We start from the raw sequence: 22,049 nt of genomic DNA, 5'->3' as shown, positions 1-22,049 counted from the left end.
AAGTGACTGATTCTCTCCGTGTGACCCCCCTGCGTCACCGTGCCCAGAGGAGCGGTGGCCTCCCTAATCAACCCTGACCCTAATGGTCGACTATCTAAGGCGTGAACTGGGAAGGGCATATCCACAGGAACGATGGGGATCCCTAAACTATGGGCAAATGATCTGTCAATAAAATTCCCAGCAGCACCTGAATCGACTAGCACCTTATGCTGGGAATGCGTGGAAAACTCAGGAAAAGTAACAAACAAAAACATGTGTACAACAGAGGGCTCTGGGTGAGAATGGTGCCTTCTCACCTGGGGTGACGCCAGAGTGCCCTGCTTGCTGCCTCGACCCCCAGAGGAACCAACCCGGCACCGACCGGCAGTGTGACCTCTGTGGTCACAGATGGTGCACGAGACGGAACCTCCTCCGGTCTCCCTGAGCGCAGCACCTCCCAACTCCATGGGCATTGGAGCGGTGGTGCTGGGGGATGGAACCAACAGACCCCGATCTGTACGTCCGCGGGTAGCCAGCAGTTTATCCAGCCAAATGGACAGGTCCACCAGCTGGTCGAAGGTGAGGGTGGTGTCCCTGCAGGCCAACTCTCGACGGACGTCCTCACACAAACTGCAGCAATAGTGGTTGATTAGGGCCCTGTTGTTCCATCCGCTCCGGAGGCCAGGGTCCGAAAGTCCAAAGCGAACTCCTGTGCGCTCCTCGTCCCCTGCCGCAGGTGGAAAAGACGTTCACCAGTCGCTCAGCCCTCGGGCGTGTGGTCGAAGACTGCCCAGAAACGATGGGGGAACTCCTCAAAGTGGTCCAACACTGCATCTCCTTCCACCCACACGGCGTTGGCCCACTCCAGGGCTTTCCCTGAGAGGCATGAGATGAGAGCGGACACCCTCTCACGGCCCGAAGGAGCCGGGTGGACGGTTGCCAGGTATAACTCCAACTGCAACAGGAAACCCTGGCAGCGGGCAGCCGTCCCATCGTACTCCCCGGGGAGGGTGAGGCGAATCCCACTGGAACCGGGTGCAGGGGGAGTGAGTAGTGGAGGCCCCTGTTGTGCTGGTGGAGGTGCTGGAGGAACTCTCCGTCTCTCCCAGTGGTCCATAGCTTGGACGACGCTGTCCATGGTGGCGCCGAGATGGTGGAGCATCGCTGTGTGTTCCAGGATGTGCTCCTCGATCTCAATACCAGGGACACCTGCTCCTGCTGACTCCATATTCGGGTGTGGTATTCTGTAAGGGGTGCGTAACTGGTGGCAGGGGAGTCAGACGCAGGAGAGCAGAACTAGGTAATAGCCGGAGCAGTTTAATTACAAAACCAACGGCATCAAGAAAATAACAACTTGGGTACAAAACCCGACACGCACCAGTCAACATGTGCACAAGCACTTACAAACAAACAATACCACACAAAGACATGGGGGGGAACAGAGGGTTAAATACACAACACGTAATGAGGGAATGAAAACTAGTTGTGTGGGAAAACAAGACAAAACAAATGGAAAATGAAAAATGGATCGACGATGGCTAGAAGACCGGTGACGTCGACCGCCGAACACCGCCCGAACAAGGAGAGGAACCGACTTCGGCAGAAGTCGTGACAAGCAAGATCCTAATTGGTATGTCTAATTTTATGTTCCTTTTGATGGCATAGAAGGCCCTTCTTGCCTTGTCTCTCAGATCGTTCACAGCTTTGTGGATGTTACCTGTGGCGCTGATGTTTAGGCCGAGGTATCGTTTTTTGTGTGCTCTTGGGCAAAGGTGTCTAGATGGTATATGTACTTGTGGTCCAGGCAACTGTACCTTTTTTGGAACACTATTATTCCATTCCTGTAAGGGCCCAGGTCTGACAGAATCTATGCAGAAAATCTAGGTGCTGCTGTAGGCCCTCCTCGGTTGGGGATAGAAGCACCAGATCATCAGCAAACAGTTGAGATTTGACTTCAGATTCTAGTAGAGTGAGGTCGGGTGCTGCAGACTGTTCTAGTGCCCTCACACAATTTGGTGTGCCTTTTTTGAGTAGGTGTGTCCAAACTGTTGACTGGTCCTGTATGTTGAAGATGGTGGGGCTTAAGCTGCATCCTGGTCTCACCCCACAGCCCTGTGGAAAGAAATGTGTGTTTTTTGCCAATTTTAACTGCACACTTGTTGTTTGTGTACATGCATTTTATAATGGTGTATGTTTTTCCCCCAACACCACTTTCCATCAAATTGTATAGCAGACCCTCATGCCACATTCAGTCAAAAACTTTTTTGAAATCAACAAAGCATGAGAAGAATTTGTCTTTGTTTTGGTTTGTTTCTTTGTCAATCAATTAGGTTGTGCAGGGTGAAAACGTGGTCGGTTGTACGGGAATTTGGTAAAAAGCCAATTTGACATTTTCTCAGTACATTGTTTTCACTGAGGAAATGTACTAGTCTGCTGGTAATGATAATGCAGAGGATTTCCCAAGGTTGCTGTTGATGCATATCCCACGGTAAAAGGCAAAGGGAAAGTGGGATACGTAGTCAGTTGTACTAAAATTTGTCTTCCGCATTTAATCAGAGGTGCGGTGGGCTGCCTTAATCAACATCCACGTCTTCAGTGCTTGGGGAACAGTGGGTTAACTGCCTTGCTCAGGGGCAAAAATGACAGATTTTTACCTTGTCAGCTCAGGGATTCGATCCAGCAACCTTTCGGTTACTGGCCCAACGCTCCAACCACTAGGGTAGTTATCGGGGTCAAATTTGTCTCCACTTTTGTGGATTGGGGTTATCAGTCCTTGGTTCCAAATATTGGGGAAGATGCCAGAGCTGAAGATGATGTTAACCTCTCTAGGGTAGGTGGCACCAAATCGTCCCACCTACGTAACAGCCAGTGGAATCCTGTGGCGCGTTATTCAAATACCTTAGAAATGCTATTACTTAAATTTCTCAAACATATGACTATTTTACACCATTTTAAAGACAAGACTCTCGTTAATCTAACCACACTGTCCGATTTCAAAAAGGCTTTACAGTGAAAGCACAGCATGCGATTATGTTAGGACAGTGCCTAGCCACAAGAAACCATACAGACATTTTCCACTAACCTTTGATGATCTTCATCTGTTGGCACTCCCAGGACTCCATGTTACACAATAAATGTTCGTTTTGTTCAATAAAGTCCCTTTTTATGTCCAAAAACCTCAGTTTAAATTGGCGAGTTATGTTCAGTAATGCATTGTCTCAAATAACATCTGGTGAAATTGCAGAGAGCCAAATCAAATTACAGAAATACTCATCATAAACATTGATTAAAGATACAAGTGTTATATTTAGGATTAAAGATAAACGTCTTGTTAATCCAGCTGCTGTGTCAGATTTCAAAAATGCTTTACGGCGAAAGCACACCATGTGATTATGTTAGGACAGCGCCTAGCCACAAAACACCATACAGACATTTTCCAGCCAACGAGAGGACTCACAAAAGTCAGAAATACCGATTAAATTAATCACTTACCTTTCATGATCTTCATCTGGTGGCACTCCCAGGACTCCATATTACACAATAAATGTTAGTTTTGTTCGATAATGTCCCTCTTTATGTCCAAAAACCTCAGTTTTGTTGGTGCGTTTAGTTCAGTAATCCAAAGGCACAAAGAGCGCTCTCAACATCCAGACAAAAGTCAAAAAGGTACAATAAAAGTTTGTAGAAACATGTCAAACGATGTTTAAAATCAATCCTCAGGTTGTTTTTGTCATAAATAATCAATAACATTTCAACCGGACAAAAGCTTCGTCAATAGAATATGAGAAACAAAAAAGGCGCGCTCCCGATCACGAGCTGGACTCATGTCTGGAAATTTCCACTGTCCACTCATTGAAAGTGCTGTATCTCCCTCATTTTTCAGAGTAAAAGCCTGAAACAATGCATAAAGACTGGCCACATGTAGAAGAAGCCTCAGAGATCGTGAACTGGGTCCTAAGTCTTTGTATGGCTTTCAATGTAAAAACAGGCATTTCAAAATAAAAGCACTTCCTGGATGGATTTTCCTCAGGTTTTTGCCTGCCATATCAGTTCTGTTATACTCACAAACATTACTTTAACAGTTTTGGGAACTTTAGAGTGTTTTCTATCCAAATCTACCAATTATATGCATATCCTAGCTTCTGGGCCTGAGTAGCAGGCAGTTTAATTTGGGCACACTTTTCATCCAAAATTCCGAATGCTGCTCCCTACCCTAGTGAAGTTAAAGTATGGGGATTCTATTGGGGGGATATAGGTAGCACACATGAGGACATTTTTCGCTGTTGAGATAATTTCGTTATTAATATCGAGCCATATGTAAAATGTTCCGGTTTTGACTAATTTAATGGAGTGAGTTAGGTCTGCTCTATACCAAATTAGCATACCCCCTGAGTCCCTTCCCTGTTTCACACCTGGTAGTTTGGTGGATGGGACTACCAGCTCTCTGTAACCTAGAGGGCAACCAGTGGGTCCGTCTCCTTTATACCAAGTTTCTTGTAGGATGACAATGTCTGTATTTCTAATTTCTTTGATGAAGTCTGGGTTCCTGCTCTTTAGGCCACAGGCAGATGACCTCCAGGATGAGATAGTAAAAGCTTTGTGTTCCATTGTGTCTAGTGTTGTTTTTGTGTGGTTTAGGCCCTGACCATTACAGTAGGTGTAAGCAGAGCATGTTGAGCATCTGATACATACCTCTTAAGTCCCAGGATGGGGCTTGTTGGGGGGGTGCCTTAGTGGGGGTTGGGCCTGTTGCTCTGCTCACAGCCTGGGCATATGTGCGGCTGTCATGTTGAGGTCCTTGCTGCGGGGGGCATGGGGGGTGGGGGGGGGGGGGGGCAGAAGGGGCATAGGTCTGATCTGGGGGGGGGGGTATATAGGGTGTGGCCAGGGTTTGTTTGGGGTGGTCAGCTGGTTGGGGTGTGGCTGGTGAAGCTGTGGTCTGGGTGTAGGTCCTCTTGGTGTGGATTCTCTCGGTGCAAGTCTTGCTGGTCTGGGCGGGGTGTCTGTTGCTCTGTTGTTCCTGTGTGAGTTGCTCGGGCTGTGGTTGAGGGTGACTCTCTCTCCATCTCTCTCTCCATCTCTCTCTCTCTCTCCATCTCTCTCTCCATCTCTCTCTCTCTCTCTCTCTCTCTCTCCTTCCCTCCCATCCTCTCTAACTGCATCAGTTACAGTGGTTATTAGCAAGCTGAGAACACAATCTGAGAACACAAGCTGAGAACACAAGCTGTAGCTCTTTGTACAGGAATGGTTATCAGAATCATTTCCTCCCAAGCCCTGGAATACGTTAATGAGAGAGATGGGGGGGGGGTTGCCAAACAGAGAAACAGAAAGGGAGAGCCACACAAAGAAAGAGAGAGAGCCTTCCAAGAGCACGACAGCCCAAATTAATGATGCTGTGACTGAGGAGCCTCATTACTCAGGGGGCTTGGACCTTCTCATTCATTAAGGACAATATTTAGGAAGCATAGCTGTTCGCCTGGGTAATTTTAATTTAACAAGCCCTCATTAGCTCGACAGTGACATTGGTTTGTTTCCAAATGGCACCCTATCCCCTATTTAGTGCACCACTTTTGATTAGGGCACTGGTCAAAAGTTGTGCACTATGTAGGGAATAGGGTGCCATAGGGCTCTGGTCAAAAGGAGTGCACTATGTAGGGAATAGGGTGCCATAGGTCTCTGGTCAAAAGTTGTGCACTACATAGGGAATAGGGTGCCATAGGGCTCTGGTCAAATGTAGTGCACAATGTAGGGAATAGGGTGCCATTTGGGACGAAACCCGTGTTGGGGACAAGGGACAGATACTTGGCAGGATGATGAGAATATAATAAATGTGATGATACACTTAGAATTTGGTACATTTATCATCTCCGAGTAGAGCAGACTAGAGTACATCACCTTTCTGTTGGAATGATCTCCTCTGCAACCTCCTACCATCCTTTATTGTCAGCTGAAGCCAGATACACACACTCACTCACACACACACACACACACACTCACACACACACACACACACACACACACACACACACACACACACACACACACACACACACACACACACACACACACACACACACACACACACACACACACACACACACACACACACACACACACACACCACACATACTCACTCACCTTGGTTAGACATTCATACAGTAAAGCTGATAACTTCACTCTGCTCAGTTCCTCAATGGTTATTTGTATATGTATTTATTATGCAGCAATTACTCTTCCTGGTGTTTATTATGGATCCTCATTAGTTCCTGCCAAGGCAGCAGCTACTCTTCCTGGGGTTTATTATGGATCCTCATTAGTTCCTGCCAAGGCAGCAGCTACTCTTCCTGGGGTTTATTATGGAATCTCATTAGTTCCTGTCAAGGCAACAGCTACTCTTCCTGGGGTTTATTATGGTTCCCCATTAGTTCCTGCCAAGGCAGCAACTACTCTTCCTGGGGTCCAAACACATTAAGGCACTTACATCACACAAAACCCACAAAATAAAACAGTATCATATAAAAATCAAATCAAATATTATTTGTCACGTCACCTTACAGTGAATTTCTTACTTACAAGCCCTTAACCAACAATGCAGTTCAAGAAATATAGTTAAGAAAATATTTACTAAATAAACTAAAGTAAAACAAATCTAATCAATCAGAAAGTAACACAAGAAATGTATATAACAATAACGAGGCTATATACAGGGGGTACCGGTACCGATTCAATGTGTGGCGGTACAGGTTAGTCGAGGTAATTTGTAAAGTGACTATGCACAGATAATAAACAGCGAGTAGCAGCAGTGTAAAAACAAGGGGGGGGGTCAATGTAAGTAGTTTGGGTGGCCATTTGATTAGTTGTTGAGCAGTCTTATGGCTTGGAGGTAGAAGCTGTTAAGGAGCCTTTTGGTCCTAGACTTGGCGATCCGGTACCGCTTTCTGTTCGGTAGCAAAGAGAACAGTCTATGACTCGGGTGACTGGAGTCTTTGACAATTTTTTGGGACTACTTCTAACACTGCCTAGTATATAGGTCCTGGATGGCAGGAAGCTTGGCCCCAGTGATGTGCTGGGCCGTACGCACTACCCTCTGTAGCGGCTTACGGTCAGATGCCAAGCAGTTGCTATACCAGGCGGTAATGCAACTGGTCAGGATGCTCTCGATGGTGCAGCTGTAGAACTTTTTGAGGATCTGGCTACCCATGCTAAATCTTTTCAGTCTCCTGGGGGGGGAAAGGTGTTGTCGTGCCCTCTTCACAACTGTCTTGGTGTGTTTGGACCATGATAGTTTGTTTGTGATGTGGACACCAAGGAACTTGAAACTCTTGACCCGATCCACTTCAGTCCAGTCGATTTTAATGGGGGCCCACCTTTTCCTATAGAACATTATTACACCACTACATATCTACAACACAAAATGTATAATGCCACCATACAACAATATTACAATGTATGTGTGTGTAGAGTGTGTTTGTGTGTCTGTACCTGTGTATGTGTCTCTTCAGAGTCCCAGCTGTTCCATAAGGTGTATTTTCATCTGCTTTTTAAATCTGCTTTTACTGCTTGCATCAATTGCCTGATGTGTAATAGAGTTCCATGTAGTCATGGCTCTATGTAGTACCGTGTGCTTCCCATAGTCTGTTCTGGACTTGGGGACTGTGAAGAGACCTCTTGTGGCATGTCTTGTGGGGTATGCATGGGTGTCTGAGCTGTGTGCTAGTAGTTTAAACCGACACAAAAACAAGTAGTGATGAAATCGATCTCTCTTCCACTTTGAGCCATGAGAGATGGACATGCATATTATTAATGTTAGTTCTCCATGTACATTTAAGGGCCTGACGTGCTGCCCTGTTCTGAGCCAACTGCAATTTTCCTAAGTCCCTCTTTGTGGCACCTGACCACACGACTGAACAGTAGTCCTGGTGCGACAAACCTAAAGCCTGTAGGACCTGCCTTGTTGATGGTGCTGTTAAGAAGGCAGAGAAGCTCTTTATTATGGACAGACCTCTCTTCATCTCAGCTACTGTTGATTCAACATGTTTTGACCATGCCAGTTTACAATCCAGGGTTACTCCAAGGTGTTTAGTCACCTCAACTTGCTCAATTACCACTTTATTCATTACAAGATTTAGTTGATATTCAGGATTTAGAAAATGATTTGTCCCAAATACAATGTTTTTCGTTTTTGAAATATTTAGGACTAACTTAATCTTTGCCACCCACTCTGAAACTAACTGCAGCTCTTTGTTAAGTGTTGCAGGGATTTCACTCGCTGTAGTAGCTGACGTGTATATTGCTGAGTCATCCGCATACATAGACACACCTGCTTTACTCATAGCTAGTGGCATGTCATTGGTAAAGATTTTAAAAAGTAAGGGGCCTAGACAGCTGCCCTGGGGAATGCCTGATTCTACCTGGATTATGTTGGAGAGGCTTCCATTAAAGAACACCCTCTGTGTTCTGTTAGACAGGTAACTCTTTATCTACAATATAGCAGGGGGTGTAAAGCCATCAGACATAAGTGGTTAGACAATCACACAGTAAAGTTCCAGACCTGTGGTCAAATAATATTCTTAATGGGCCAAAAGAATAGTCCCAAAACTTGAAACCCCACCCATCTGGCACTCCAGACCATAGAATTAGGAATTAGAATACTAGAATGGACATGAACCTTCTTATGATGGTATAAAGGTCAGACATTTTGGTCAGATAGTTGGTCAGCCATGGTTCACCAGTGCGGTGATAAGATATTGTGTAAAATAATGAATTTGAAGAATTTATCCACACTGTATGGATGTTAGCTAGCTAGCCAGCCAATTTTAGAGGAATGATTCCATTAATTTGTTAAATTAACTGCCAATATGCCAACATTTCATTCAAACAGTGCATTCAATCCACAGCCATACACTGGCTGAAATCAGTTGATGATAGGACTTAGACAAGTTGTAAATGCAACATGTACTGATATTGTATCATATAATAGCACTAAGGCTAAAAGTATTTGAATAATTTAAAATAGTACATGAACACAGGTCTGAGTGGCTCCTCTGCTACATTTAATAGATTCTCTCGTTTAATTACAAATAGACTGGCCCGTGGTAATTACAATTACACTGGCCCGTGGTAATTACAATTACACTGGCCCAAGGTAATTACAAATAGACTGGCCCGAGGTAATTACAAATACACTGGCCCAAGGTAATTATAATTACACTGGCCCAAGGTAATTACAATATGACTGGCCCAAGGTAATTACAAATACACTGGCCCGAGGTAATTACAATTACACTGGCCCGAGGTAATTACAATTAGACTGGCCCGAGGTAATTACAATTAGACTGGCCCGAGGTAATTACAATTAGACTGGCCCGAGGTAATTACAGTGACACTGACCCGAGGTAATTACAGTTACACTGGCCTGAGGTAATTACAATTAGACTGGCCCGAGGTAATTACAATTAGACTGGCCCGAGGTAATTACAATTAGACTGGCCCGAGGTAATTACAATTAGACTGGCCCGAGGTAATTACAATTAGACTGGCCCGAGGTAATTACAGTTACACTGACCCGAGGTAATTACAGTTACACTGGCCCGAGGTAATTACAATAGACTGGCCCGAGGTAATTACAATTAGACTGGCCCGAGGTAATTACACTTAGGCTGGCCCGAGGTAATTACACTTAGGCTGGCCCGAGGTAATTACACTTTGGCTGGCCCGAGGTAATTACACTTAGGCTGGCCCGAGGTAATTACACTTAGGCTGGCCCGAGGTAATTACAATTTGACTGGCCCGAGGTAATTACAATTACACTGGCATGAGGTAATTACAATTAGACTGGCATGAGGTAATTACAATTAGACTGGCCCGAGGTAATTACAATTAGACTGGCCCGAGGTAATTACAATTAGAATGGCCCAAGGTAATTACAATTACACTGGCATGAGGTAATTACAATTAGACTGGCCCGAGGTAATTACAATTAGACTGGCCCAAGGTATTTACAATTAGACTGGCCCGAGGTAATTACAATTAGACTGGCATGAGGTAATTACAATTAGACTGGCCCGAGGTAATTACAATTACACTGGCATGAGGTAATTACAATTAGACTGGCCCGAGGTAATTACAATTAGACTGGCCTGAGGTAATTACAATTAGACTGGCCTGAGGTAACCTAGCGAAATACACAGTGCAAATGTGTTGAAGTTTTATTTGAAAAATGCTGATTCAGTTAACAGGTTTGTTTGGAACTTCATTCTCCCATGTTGAACTATTGTATTCTACATTGTCAGTAACACATTTGATGGTGTATCGTGATTGGATCATTTAAGTTTCCATTTGTTACACATTACTCTCAGCACCCAGAGCTAATGTTTTATCTGTCACAACAGACTACTGTTTGGTAGACTAGCTACGCAGTGAATAATTTAAGTTTTTGTCAACCGGTCTGTCAACAGTTGCAAATCGGTTTGTGCATCCAGACGTGGACCATGCTAAATTGCCTCTCCTCTCTCCCTCAGGTTCGAGACGACAACAAGAGGCAGCACCCTTGCCTGGTGGATTTCACCAAGCTGCCTGAAACAGAGAGTAACTATAACCTGCAGATGTCTAGTGAAACTCTCAAGTGAGTAGCTAGGCTCATATCGTAAACACATATACATACTGTATCTCATGACTCATTCCATCCAATTACACTGAAAAGAGTAGCCACCAACGACAACCAAACTGACATCTCAGTATCTCCAATAAAATTATCTACATCTTCCACACGCGGTGATTGATAGCCATGTTTGATTTAAGAGGATGTTTCATACTTGGCTAAGTAATTGACAGATAGGCTATTTCATTGAGGCTCTTCGTACCAGGAAGTGTCTTTAGAAGGAGTGCCTATGTGTTGACTCTGTGCATGGGGAAGATGGTGACTCACTGTTTAGGTGGAATACTGGGGCTCTGAGCTGAGAGCTTCTCAAGGGCTCTTTAAATCAATACTCCCCTAGTTTTACTCACTCAGGAGATCTAACTCATTAAATGCAACTAGCTACTTTAATATTGGCCTCATACAGCCCACATGCAGTTCATGTGAATCAGTATTTGGGGAATTCTTTACTAACTGAAAGGTGCAGCTGCAGCACTCACACATAAGCAATAGTAACATAGGCGGCGTGTGAGTTTCAAGTTTTTTGGGGGGGAAAGCTAATTTTCACCATAAAAATACACCTTTATAATGAAGCATTACGTGCGTCATCGCATTTTTCAGACTTACATAAGAAGGCTTATTATTCATAATGTGATGAGTAGATTGGATCATCATAATTTAGGTTAATAATAAAAAGGCAATCACTATTCACCAAAAACAAAAGACATCGCTGAGCGTGTAGTGGCGTAGAGTAGACCTGTCGGCTATAGACTATATCAGATACGTTTCTGTCTGTCTTTGGACAGGTAAAAAATATGGCAATTCTATTACACTTTATAAGACTGGAGACATTAGCAGAATCTTATTTAATAGCCTACAGACAACAATTGCATGGTAGCCTACTCTGCTGTTACTGACAAACCAATGATTTGTATATACAGCGCCTTCGGGAAGTATTCAGACCCCTTGACTTTTTACACATTTTGTTACGTTACAGCCTTATTCTAAAATAGATTCAATACATTTTCCTCATCAATCTACCCACAATATCCCATAGTGACAAAGTGAAAACAGCTAATGATCACGCTTTCTGTTATACAGTAGTGGCCTATTTTGAATGATTGTATAGTAGTAGGCAAATTAGACTATATAATTTTGGCAATTTAATTCAGTTTACTTTAGGGGAAGCATATGAATAGTAAAGTTACTCATGTTGTTTTTTGTTTTGTGAATAGTTGTTTTTATTGCATCACATCAAAGACATTACTGTAACGGTTGTCGTCGGGAATAGAGGACCAAAACGCAGCAGGAATGTGGATGCTCATCTTGTTATTTATTTTAAATAAAGAGAACACCAAAATAACAAAACGAAGAACGCACGAACAACAAAACAGTCTTGTCAGGCTCACAGGCAAAACAAGAAACAATCTCCCACAACACCAAACAATTACCCATATATAGGACTCTCAATCAGAGGCAACGAGAAAGCACCTGCCTCCAATTGAGAGTCCAACCCCCCATCAACCTAAACATAGAAATACAACAAACCAGAAGGAACATAGAAATACAAAACATAGAACATAGACCAAAACCCGGAAATAATAAATCAAACACCCTACCACATAAATCACCACCCCGAACCACATAAACAAAATACCCTCTGCCACGTCCTGACCAAACTACAATAGCAAATAATCCCTAAACTGGTCAGGACGTGACAATTACAATCATTAAAACAAATACTTTTTCAAGTTACTGGTGCTGATCTCATGAAACGGTTACATAGTATATAAGTGGAATAGAATAGTGGCAGGTGAGTGCAGGTACTCTGCTGTGTCTTGGGTAATACACTTGGCCAGAGTGTCTGTCTGCTAGGGTCCCAAAAAATGGCTACATTTAAAAAACATGATGGAAAAATATAATAGAAGTTTTATTAGTCGTATGTACAGGATACACATGTTATACACTGTCCAATGAAATGCTTACTTGCAGGTAACAAAGCATGATAGTGAGGTTTTAACTCGTGTATTGCTGTCTCTTTCTGTCTGTGTGTCAGGACCCTGTTGGCACTGGGATGTCATGTGACACAGACTAACGTTAACGCTGAGGAAGATCTGAAGAAAGTCAAACTGCCCAAAGAGTAAGTCATGTTGTTTCTACTAGTGGATCTATCTATTGTAGCCGTGGGAGGTTGATTCTAAAACCCTGCAGGGGAGAAATGTACTCAGAGACTGTGACTTATTACTATTGCGATGACCAGTCATTAAAGCAATGTGAGAGAAACAATGATGAATTCATTAGGAAATCGGAGGGAGTCTGTCTTGTGGTTTGAGACACTTCAACTACAGCTCTACAGTTCTACAGCTCTACAGTTCTACATCTCTACAGTTCTACATCTCTACAGTTCTACATCTCTACAGTTCTACAGCTCTACAGTTCTACATCTCTACAGCTCTACAGTTCTACAGCTCTACAGTTCTACATCTCTATAGCTCTACAGTTCTACATCTCTACATCTCTATAGCTCTACAGTTCTACATCTCTATAGCTCTACAGTTCTACATCTCTACAGTTCTACATCTCTACAGTTCTACAGTTCTACATCTCTACAGCTCTACATCTCTACAGTTCTACAGTTCTACATCTCTACAGTTCTACATCTCTACATCTCTACAGTTCTACAGCTCTACAGCTCTACAGTTCTACATCTCTACAGTTCTACAGTTCTACAGTTCTACAGTTCTACAGCGCTACAGTCCAACAGCTCTACAGTTGTACAGCTCTACAGCTCTAAAGTTCGACATATCTACAGCTCTACAGTTCTACAGTTCTACAGCTCTACAGCTCTACAGCTCTAGAGCTCTACAGTTCTACAGCTCTACAGTTCTACATCTCTACAGCTCTACATCTCTACAGTTCTACAGTTCTACATCTCTACAGTTCTACATCTCTATAGCTCTACAGTTCTACATCTCTACAGTTCTACATCTCTACAGTTCTACAGCTCTACAGTTCTACATCTCTACAGCTCTACATCTCTACAGTTCTACAGTTCTACATCTCTACAGTTCTACATCTCTACATCTCTACAGTTCTACAGCTCTACAGCTCTACAGTTCTACATCTCTACAGTTCTACAGTTCTACAGTTCTACAGTTCTACAGCGCTACAGTCCAACAGCTCTACAGTTGTACAGCTCTACAGCTCTAAAGTTCTACATATCTACAGCTCTACAGTTCTACAGTTCTACAGCTCTACAGCTCTACAGCTCTAGAGCTCTACAGTTCTACAGCTCTACAGTTCTACATCTCTACAGCTCTACATCTCTACAGTTCTACAGTTCTACATCTCTACAGTTCTACATCTCTACATCTCCACAGTTCTACAGCTCTACAGTTCTACATCTCCACAGCTCTACAGTTCTACATCTCTACAGCTCTCTAGTTCTACTATTCTACGACTCTTCGGCTCTACAGCTCTATATCTCTACATCTCTACAGCTCTACAGCTCTCTAGTTCTACAGTTCTCCAGCTCTACATCTCTACATCTCTACAGCTCTCTAGTTCTACAGTTCTCCAGCTCTACATCTCTACATCTCTGCAGCTCTCTAGTTCTACAGTTCTCCAGCTCTACATCTCTACAGCTCTACAGCTCTCTAGTTCTCCAGTTCTCCAGCTCTACATCTCTACAGCTCTACAGCTCTCTAGTTCTACAGTTCTCCAGCTCTACATCTCTACAGCTCTACAGCTCTCTAGTTCTACAGTTCTACGGCTCTACGGCTTTACAACTTGATATTTTCATCTGTGTGATGTCTAACAGGTATATGTTTTGATATTTTCAGCTATGTTATGTCTAACGGGTATAAGCCAACGCCACTGCAGCTTTCTGAGGTGAAACTGACGGCTGGTCAGGAGGTTCTGGTAGATAAACTGGCGGAGAACGCTCACAACGTGTGGGCCAAGGACAGGGTCAAACAAGGATGGACGTACGGCATCCAGCAGGTAACGTGCTCCCTCTCTCCCTTTATCTGTCAAATCTTAAGTACACAATCAATACAATTAAGCAATAAGGCCCGAGGGGGTGTGGTATATGGCCAAAATACCAGGGCTGTTCTTAGGCACGACATAACGCGGTGTGCCTGGATACAGCCCTTAGCCGTGGTATATTGGCCATATACCACAAGTTCCTGAGGTGTCTTATTGCTATTATAAACTGATTACCAACGTAATTAGAGCAGTAAAAATAAATGTTTTGACATACCCGTGGTATAATGTCTGATACACCACCCAGTTTATAAATAACATTATAAACCAATGTCTTTGTCCAATTCTTTAATCTACCAGACGTTTTGGAGTGTGATAGGCATCAGATTAACGGATGAGCTTTGACTGCATAAATCTTTTGCATTTATATGTCATTGAACACACCATTCTTGATAGTACACAACATTATTTAACAAGACAAAACCAGTCTAGTGAAGCAGAGGGGGTCTGGTCCATGTTGTTGTTTATCTATGTAGGATGTGAAGAGCAGGCGTAACCCTCGCCTGGTGCCTTACGCTCTGCTAGACGAGAGAACCAAGAAGTCTAACAGAGACAGTCTGAGGGAGGCCATCAGGACCCTGGTGGGATACGGCTATGACATCGACCCCCCAGACCAAGAGGGTGAGGACATTAGCAATTTAATGGTCAAATAACTGTAGTACTGAACTGTACAGTGCTGTAGTAGCGATCTAATTGTCATTTTACACTGATGTTACATTGTCGGAGCTATCATTAAAGACACTTTTCCAGTATCCTTCAACAAATTTTTTAGCAAGCAAACAGGTACATGTCTCCCTTACCTCACCCATAATATCAGATAATATCTTGCCACTGCCCACCTGAATAGTTAGTGTGGAGGCTAGATGGACTGCAATAGATATGGTCCTTCGAGACGGATTCAGTCAATCTTTCAGAGTACTAAGATATCTCTCTAGCTAGGCCCAACGATACTCTACAGTTGTCATTGTTTTGGCATGGGTTGAATGTCTCCTCTGTGTCCCCAGCCTGTCATATCGTGGAGAGGCAGAGCATTGAGACGATCCGGTTCTTTCGCGTAGAGCAGACGTATGCAGTGAAGACAGGGAAGTGGTACTTTGAGTTTGAGGCCCTGACCGGTGGGGACATGAGGGTTGGCTGGGCTAGACCAGGCTGTAGGTCAGACTTTGACCTGGGCATGGACGACCAGGCCTACGTCTTCGATGGATACAAGGTAAACAAACAACGCTTTTTAATTTTTAAATCCAGTTTTTTTTTTCTCATCTGTTTTTATCTTATCTTGACTCTATTTTGATATGGTTTGAAGTGTATTATCATGTGCGTATAGGTCTATCCTAACTACCCATCTACCTAACTCATTCTGCATTCAGCAATGGTATATTGTTTCCAAACAAGCCAACAACAAGTTGGCTAAATCAGAAAGAAATGGCATGCCATGCACCTAGGCAAATGATTGTACACTTGATCAACTTTCCGTTTCCAGGGTGGTTATTACATTAGGGTTAGCAATACGTGTTGTTTGTTCCCCCAGGGTCGTCGTATGCACATGGGCGCACGTTTCTTCGGGCAGTCATGGAACAAAGGAGACGTGGTGGGCTGCATGATCAACATGGAGGACAAGTCTATGGTCTTCACCCTCAACGGAGAACTAATCATCACTAACAAGGGATCCGAGCTCTGCTTCGTCGACTTCGAGACAGAGGATGGTGAGTTTATCTTTATCCTTTCTCAGTCTCTTGTTGGAAAACTGTAGTCTGTAGTGGGTACCCTATGGTGTCCTGTGTGGCTCAGTTGGTAGAGCATGGTGCTTGCAACACGCAGAGTTTCAGGTTTGATTCCCACAGGGTACTAATATGATAATGTACACTACCGTTCAAAAGTTTGAAATAACCTTCATTTCTCAGAACAAGAATAGACTGACGAGTTTCATAAGAAAGTGCTTTGTTTCTGGCCATTTTGAGCCTGTAATCGAACCCACAAATGCTGATGCTCCAGATACTCAACTAGTATAAAGAAGGCCAGTTTTATTGCTTCTTTAATCAGAACAACAGTTTTCAACTGTGCTAACATAATTTGCGAAGGGTTTTCTAATGATCAATTAGCCTTTTAAATTAATCAACTTGGATTAGCTAACACAACGTGCCATTGGAACACAGGAGTGATGGTTGCTGATAATGGGCCTCTGTACACCTATGTAGATATTCCATAAAAAATCTGCCATTTCCAGCTACAATAGTAATTTACAACATTAACAATGTCTACACTGTATTTCTGATCAATTTGATGTTATTTTAATGGACAAAAAATGAGCTTTTCTTTCAAAAACAAGGAGATTTCTAAGTGACCCCAAACTTTTGAACGGTAGGTTATGTAAGTCGCCCTGGATAAGAGTGTCTGCTACAGTGTTAATGTCTCCTTTTCTCTCTAGAAAGATCAGAGGAGGTTCATCCTTCCTTAGCTAACTTTATGTACTGGTTTATACATATAGTACATTTGCTTTGCATCATGTAATGCATTGCTATTTATTCAGATGTATTTATGTATTCAAGATGTGCTTCACCAGAAATGTTCTCTTCAGGTTTGGATCTCTTAGAGATTGGAGACGCAGAGCTTTAAAAACATACAGCTAAACATAAAGCAGCAAAGCATTGGGGAAATCAGTCATTGAATTAGCCTGCAAATGAACCTGTTGTTGTTGGAAGACAAGCACAATCACTCAGTGTAAATCATATCGATTGTCGACTTCCAAATTACGCTTTTTCTCCAATGGGAAGTGCAGTGTAACTGAGTGCTTTGCAAGTAATGGGTATTTTTGCACCCACTGGTGGAATGGAGTTAATTGCTTTTGGGTTGTGGTTTAAGACTAGTTCCTTTCCAGACTCATACGTTACATTTTTACCTCTGACCTCTCCCCTCTCCAGGCTTCATCCAGTGTGTTGTTTTGCCAAGTCCTAGAATGACCTTATAACTTCTAACCTCTGACCTCTCCCCTCTCCAGGCTTCATCCCAGTGTGTTGTCTGGCCCAGTCTGAGATTGGCCGTATGAACCTGGGGAAGGACGCCAGCACCTTTAAGTACTACACCATGTGTGGCCTGCAGGAGGGCTTCGAACCCTTCGCTGTCAACATGAACCGTGAGGTCACCATGTGGTTCAGCAAACGCCTGCCTACCTTCGTCAACATCCCTAAGGACCACAACCACATCGAGGTACCATTTTAGTATTAAGGGGCCTGGTTACGAGGGGCCTAATGTTGAGCAATATCCACTAAAGGCTGACATCTTAAAGGAAATTGTTCTATTCCTGGTTCTGAGTGCTAATCATTCTCCTCTCCATCTGATTGTACTGGCCCCAGGTGACAAGGATAGATGGGACAGTGGACAATCCGCCGTGTCTGAAGGTGACCCACAAGACATTTGGGACCCAGCAGAGCAACAGTGACATGCTGTACTGCAGACTGAGCATGCCTGTAGAGCTCCACGTTCCTCATGTCAGTGCTGACGAGTCTCAGAAACTCAGGTCAGAAACAATATAGAAACACTGAGGTAGAAACACACATATTGCTTTCAACCAAGGCTTTAGATATTCCATTTTTACTATTGGAAGACAATAAACATCAGCCAATCAATATAATCATATTTTATACATTAATTTAATGTGACGCGGAACATGATAAGTTAACGCTGATCTTACCTGGTGATTTTCCTTTTGCAGTCAGCCCCCAAAGGAAGATGGTTATGGCAGCATCACAACATACTATCACTCAGTGAGAGTGTTTGCTGGCCAGGACCCGGCGTCAGTGTGGATTGGCTGGGTAACCCCTGACTACCATTACCATAGCAAACACTTCAGCCTCAACAAGACACGCACGGTTACCGTAACCCTGGGAGACGAGAGGGGACGAGTCCACGAGAGGCAAGTTCTAGCTTTTTTGCTGACATTTAACTGAAGTGTTGACGTCATTCATTCATTCATTCACATACTCCCTCACTCACTCACTCACTCACTCACTCACTTGATCACTCACATAGTCACTGTCTTGATCACTCATGATCATTCACTCTGTCCCTCCCCGTTTTAACTCTCTCCCACCCTGTCTGTCCATTCCAGTGTTCGGAGGAGTAACTGCTACATGGTGTGTGCTGGAGATGTTGTCGGCTCCTCCCACTCCTCATCCCGGTCTAACATCGACCTGGAGATTGGCTGTTTCGTTGACCTAGCAACAGGCTTTCTCTCCTTCACAGCCAATGGCAAGGAGCTGGCCACAACCTACGAGGTAAACCTAATACATTCAATATATACTGTAGATTACATTACAGAAGGTAGACCTACTGCTTTCACCATATAGATTACAGTACAGTAGGTAGGCCTACTGCATTCACCATATAGATTACAGTACAGTAGGTAGGCCTAGTCTACTGCATCCAGTACAGTACAGAAGGTAGACCTACTTCATTCACCATATAGATTACAATACAGAAGGTAGACCTACTGCATTCACCATATTGATTACAGTACAGCAGGTAGGCCTACTGCATTCACCATGTACAGTACAGTAGGTAGTACTACTGCATTCACCATTTACAGTACAACAGGTAGGTCTACTGCATTCACCATTTACAGTACAATAGGTAGTACTACTGCATTCACCATTTACAGTACAGCAGGGAGGCCTACTGCATTCACCATTTACAGTACAGTAGGTAGTACTACTGCATTCACCATTTACAGTACAGTAGGTAGTACTACTGCATTCACCATTTACAGTACAGTAGGTAGTACTACTGCATTCACCATTTACAGTACAGCAGAGAGGCCTACTGCATTCACTATTTACAGTACAACAGGTAGGTCTACTGCATTCACCATTTACAGTACAGTAGGTAGTACTACTGCATTCACCATTTACAGTACAGCAGGGAGGCCTACTGCATTCACCATTTACAGTACAGTAGGTAGTACTACTGCATTCACCATTTACAGTACAGCAGGGAGGCCTACTGCATTCACCATTTACAGTACAGTAGGTAGTACTACTGCATTCACCATTTACAGTACAGCAGAGAGGCCTACTGCATTCACTATTTACAGTACAACAGGTAGGTCTACTGCATTCACCATTTACAGTACAGTAGGTAGTACTACTGCATTCACCATTTACAGTACAGTAGGTAGTACTACTGCATTCACCATTTACAGTACAGCAGAGAGGCCTACTGCATTCACTATTTACAGTACAACAGGTAGGTCTACTGCATTCACCATTTACAGTACAGTAGGTAGTACTACTGCATTCACCATTTACAGTACTACGTCAGAGGTCTCTTTTCTCTCTCTCTCTCTCTCTCTCTCTCTCTCTCTCCCTCTGTCTCTCTGTCGGATGGCTGCCTGGCATTGATACACTGTGAGCTACATTGTCTGGCCCCATGTCCAAGTCTCCTCTACATCCATAATGGCACCCTATTCCCTATATAGTACACTATTTTTGACCCAAATGTCACCCTATTCTCTATATAGTGCACTACTAGTCAGAAGTAGTGCACTATAAAGTGAATAGGGTGCCATTTGGGATGCAGACTCTCTGTCTGATGCCTGGCTTTGATACACTGTGTGATTGTCTGATAGGCATCAGAGGGGCAGTTTAAAAGACTACTAAATCCATCGGCTGTCTGAATGCAGGCCAAGATGACCCAAACGTCAGTGATCTTTAACTCGACTCCAAAAGCGAGAGCTGTGCCTGTTTTCTCTTCAATTCAGACCACAAGAGGCAGATGAGTTGTGACGGCTGTGTAGTAACTACATGGTTCCACTTGAGAGGGCATACAGACACAGCAAGGTAGTGTGGAGAGACAGAATTACCATATAGATGAAGTTATACTTAGAATGCTGAGCGTTCCACCTTGAGTATTTAGAGGGTTCTAGAACTCAACGGTGAAAATTCCACAAGCGTCAATCCCTGAAGTATTGTTGGTGATGTGTTATGGATGCTGAGCAGGTTACTAGCACGGACATTGAATCATATCAAGTGTTATCAAGTGCAACTCAATTTTCGTAACCATGCCTTTAGAGTTGAGGATGTGTGATTGACTCTAAGCAGGTGGTTGATTTGCTGTCCTTATGTCCTGTATGTCTAGGTGGTTGATTTGCTGTCCTTATGTCCTGTATGTCTAGGTGGTTGAGTTGCTGTCCTTATGTCCTGTATGTCTAGGTGGTTGAGTTGCTGTCCTTATGTCCTGTATGTCTAGGTGGTTGAGTTGCTGTCCTTATGTCCTGTATGTCTAGGTGGTTGAGTTGCTGTCCTTATGTCCTGTATGTCTAGGTGGTTGAGTTGCTGTCCTTATGTCCTGTATGTCTAGGTGGTTGAGTTGCTGTCCTTATGTCCTGTATGTCTAGGTGGTTGAGTTGCTGTCCTTATGTCCTGTATGTCTAGGTGGTTGAGTTGCTGTCCTTATGTCCTGTATGTCTAGGTGGTTGAGTTGCTGTCCTTATGTCCTGTATGTCTAGGTGGTTGAGTTATTGTAATGATTTTGTGTTTATTGTTCTGTGTCTATAAGCTGTTACTGTTCTTCGGGTAATGATTGTGTATATATTCTTGTGTGTCTAGTTGGAGTCCAACAGCAAGCTGTTCCCTGCTGTGTTTGTGCGTCCCACCAGCACCAACCTCTTCCAGTTTGAGTTTGTCAAGATCAAGGTTAGTGTCCCCCAGTCTACAACTATATCCAGTCTACAACTATAACCAGTCTACTACTATAGCCAGTCTACAACTATAGCCAGTCTACAACTATAACCAGTCTGCTACTATAACCAGTCTACTACTATAACCAGTCTACTACTATAACCAGTCTACTACTATAGCCAGTCTGCTACTATAACCAGTCTACTACTATAACCAGTCTGCTACTATAACCAGTCTACTACTATAACCAATCTACAACTATAACCAGTCTACTACTATAACCAGTCTGCTACTATAACCAGTCTGCTACTATAACCAGTCAACTACTATAACCAGTCTACAACTATAACCAGTCTACTACTATAACCAGTCTGCTACTATAACCAGTCTACTACTATATCCAGTCTACAACTATAACCAGTCTACTACTATAACCAGTCTACAACTATAGCCAGTCTGCTACTATAACCAGTCTACTACTATATCCAGTCTACAACTATAACCAGTCTACTACTATAACCAGTCTGCTACTATAACCAGTCTACAACTATAACCAGTCTACTACTATAACCAGTCTACAACTATAACCAGTCTACTACTATAGCCAGTCTGCTACTATAACCAGTCTACTACTATAACCAGTCTACTACTATAGCCAGTCTACTACTATATCCAGTCTACAACTATAACCAGTCTACTACTATAACCAGTCTACTACT

General features: G+C 43.3%; 1 protein-coding gene across 6 annotated transcripts in view; it reads left to right on the top strand.

Annotated features, from left to right (window-relative positions):
- The window catches only part of LOC106571102 (ryanodine receptor 3), a 234,663-nt gene that overhangs the window by 97,351 nt on the left and 115,263 nt on the right, over positions 1-22,049 (top strand). For all 6 annotated transcript variants that reach the window (XM_082961634.1, XM_082961633.1, XM_082961632.1 and 3 more), the window contains 11 exons: positions 10,500-10,603; positions 12,672-12,755; positions 14,458-14,617; positions 15,136-15,280; positions 15,664-15,869; positions 16,188-16,362; positions 17,655-17,863; positions 18,010-18,173; positions 18,369-18,569; positions 18,765-18,930; positions 21,259-21,345. In XM_082961634.1, the coding sequence (XP_082817760.1) occupies positions 10,500-10,603; positions 12,672-12,755; positions 14,458-14,617; positions 15,136-15,280; positions 15,664-15,869; positions 16,188-16,362; positions 17,655-17,863; positions 18,010-18,173; positions 18,369-18,569; positions 18,765-18,930; positions 21,259-21,345 (1,701 nt within the window). The remainder of the gene's footprint in view (positions 1-10,499; positions 10,604-12,671; positions 12,756-14,457; positions 14,618-15,135; positions 15,281-15,663; positions 15,870-16,187; positions 16,363-17,654; positions 17,864-18,009; positions 18,174-18,368; positions 18,570-18,764; positions 18,931-21,258; positions 21,346-22,049) is intronic.

The sequence above is a fragment of the Salmo salar genome, chromosome 15 (genome assembly GCF_965601325.2).
Source record: "Salmo salar chromosome 15, fSalSal1, whole genome shotgun sequence".
NCBI classification, from domain to species: Eukaryota; Metazoa; Chordata; class Actinopteri; order Salmoniformes; family Salmonidae; genus Salmo; species Salmo salar.
The sequence above is the reverse complement of the archived record's forward strand: the minus strand, read 5'-3'. Positions and strand labels throughout refer to the sequence as shown.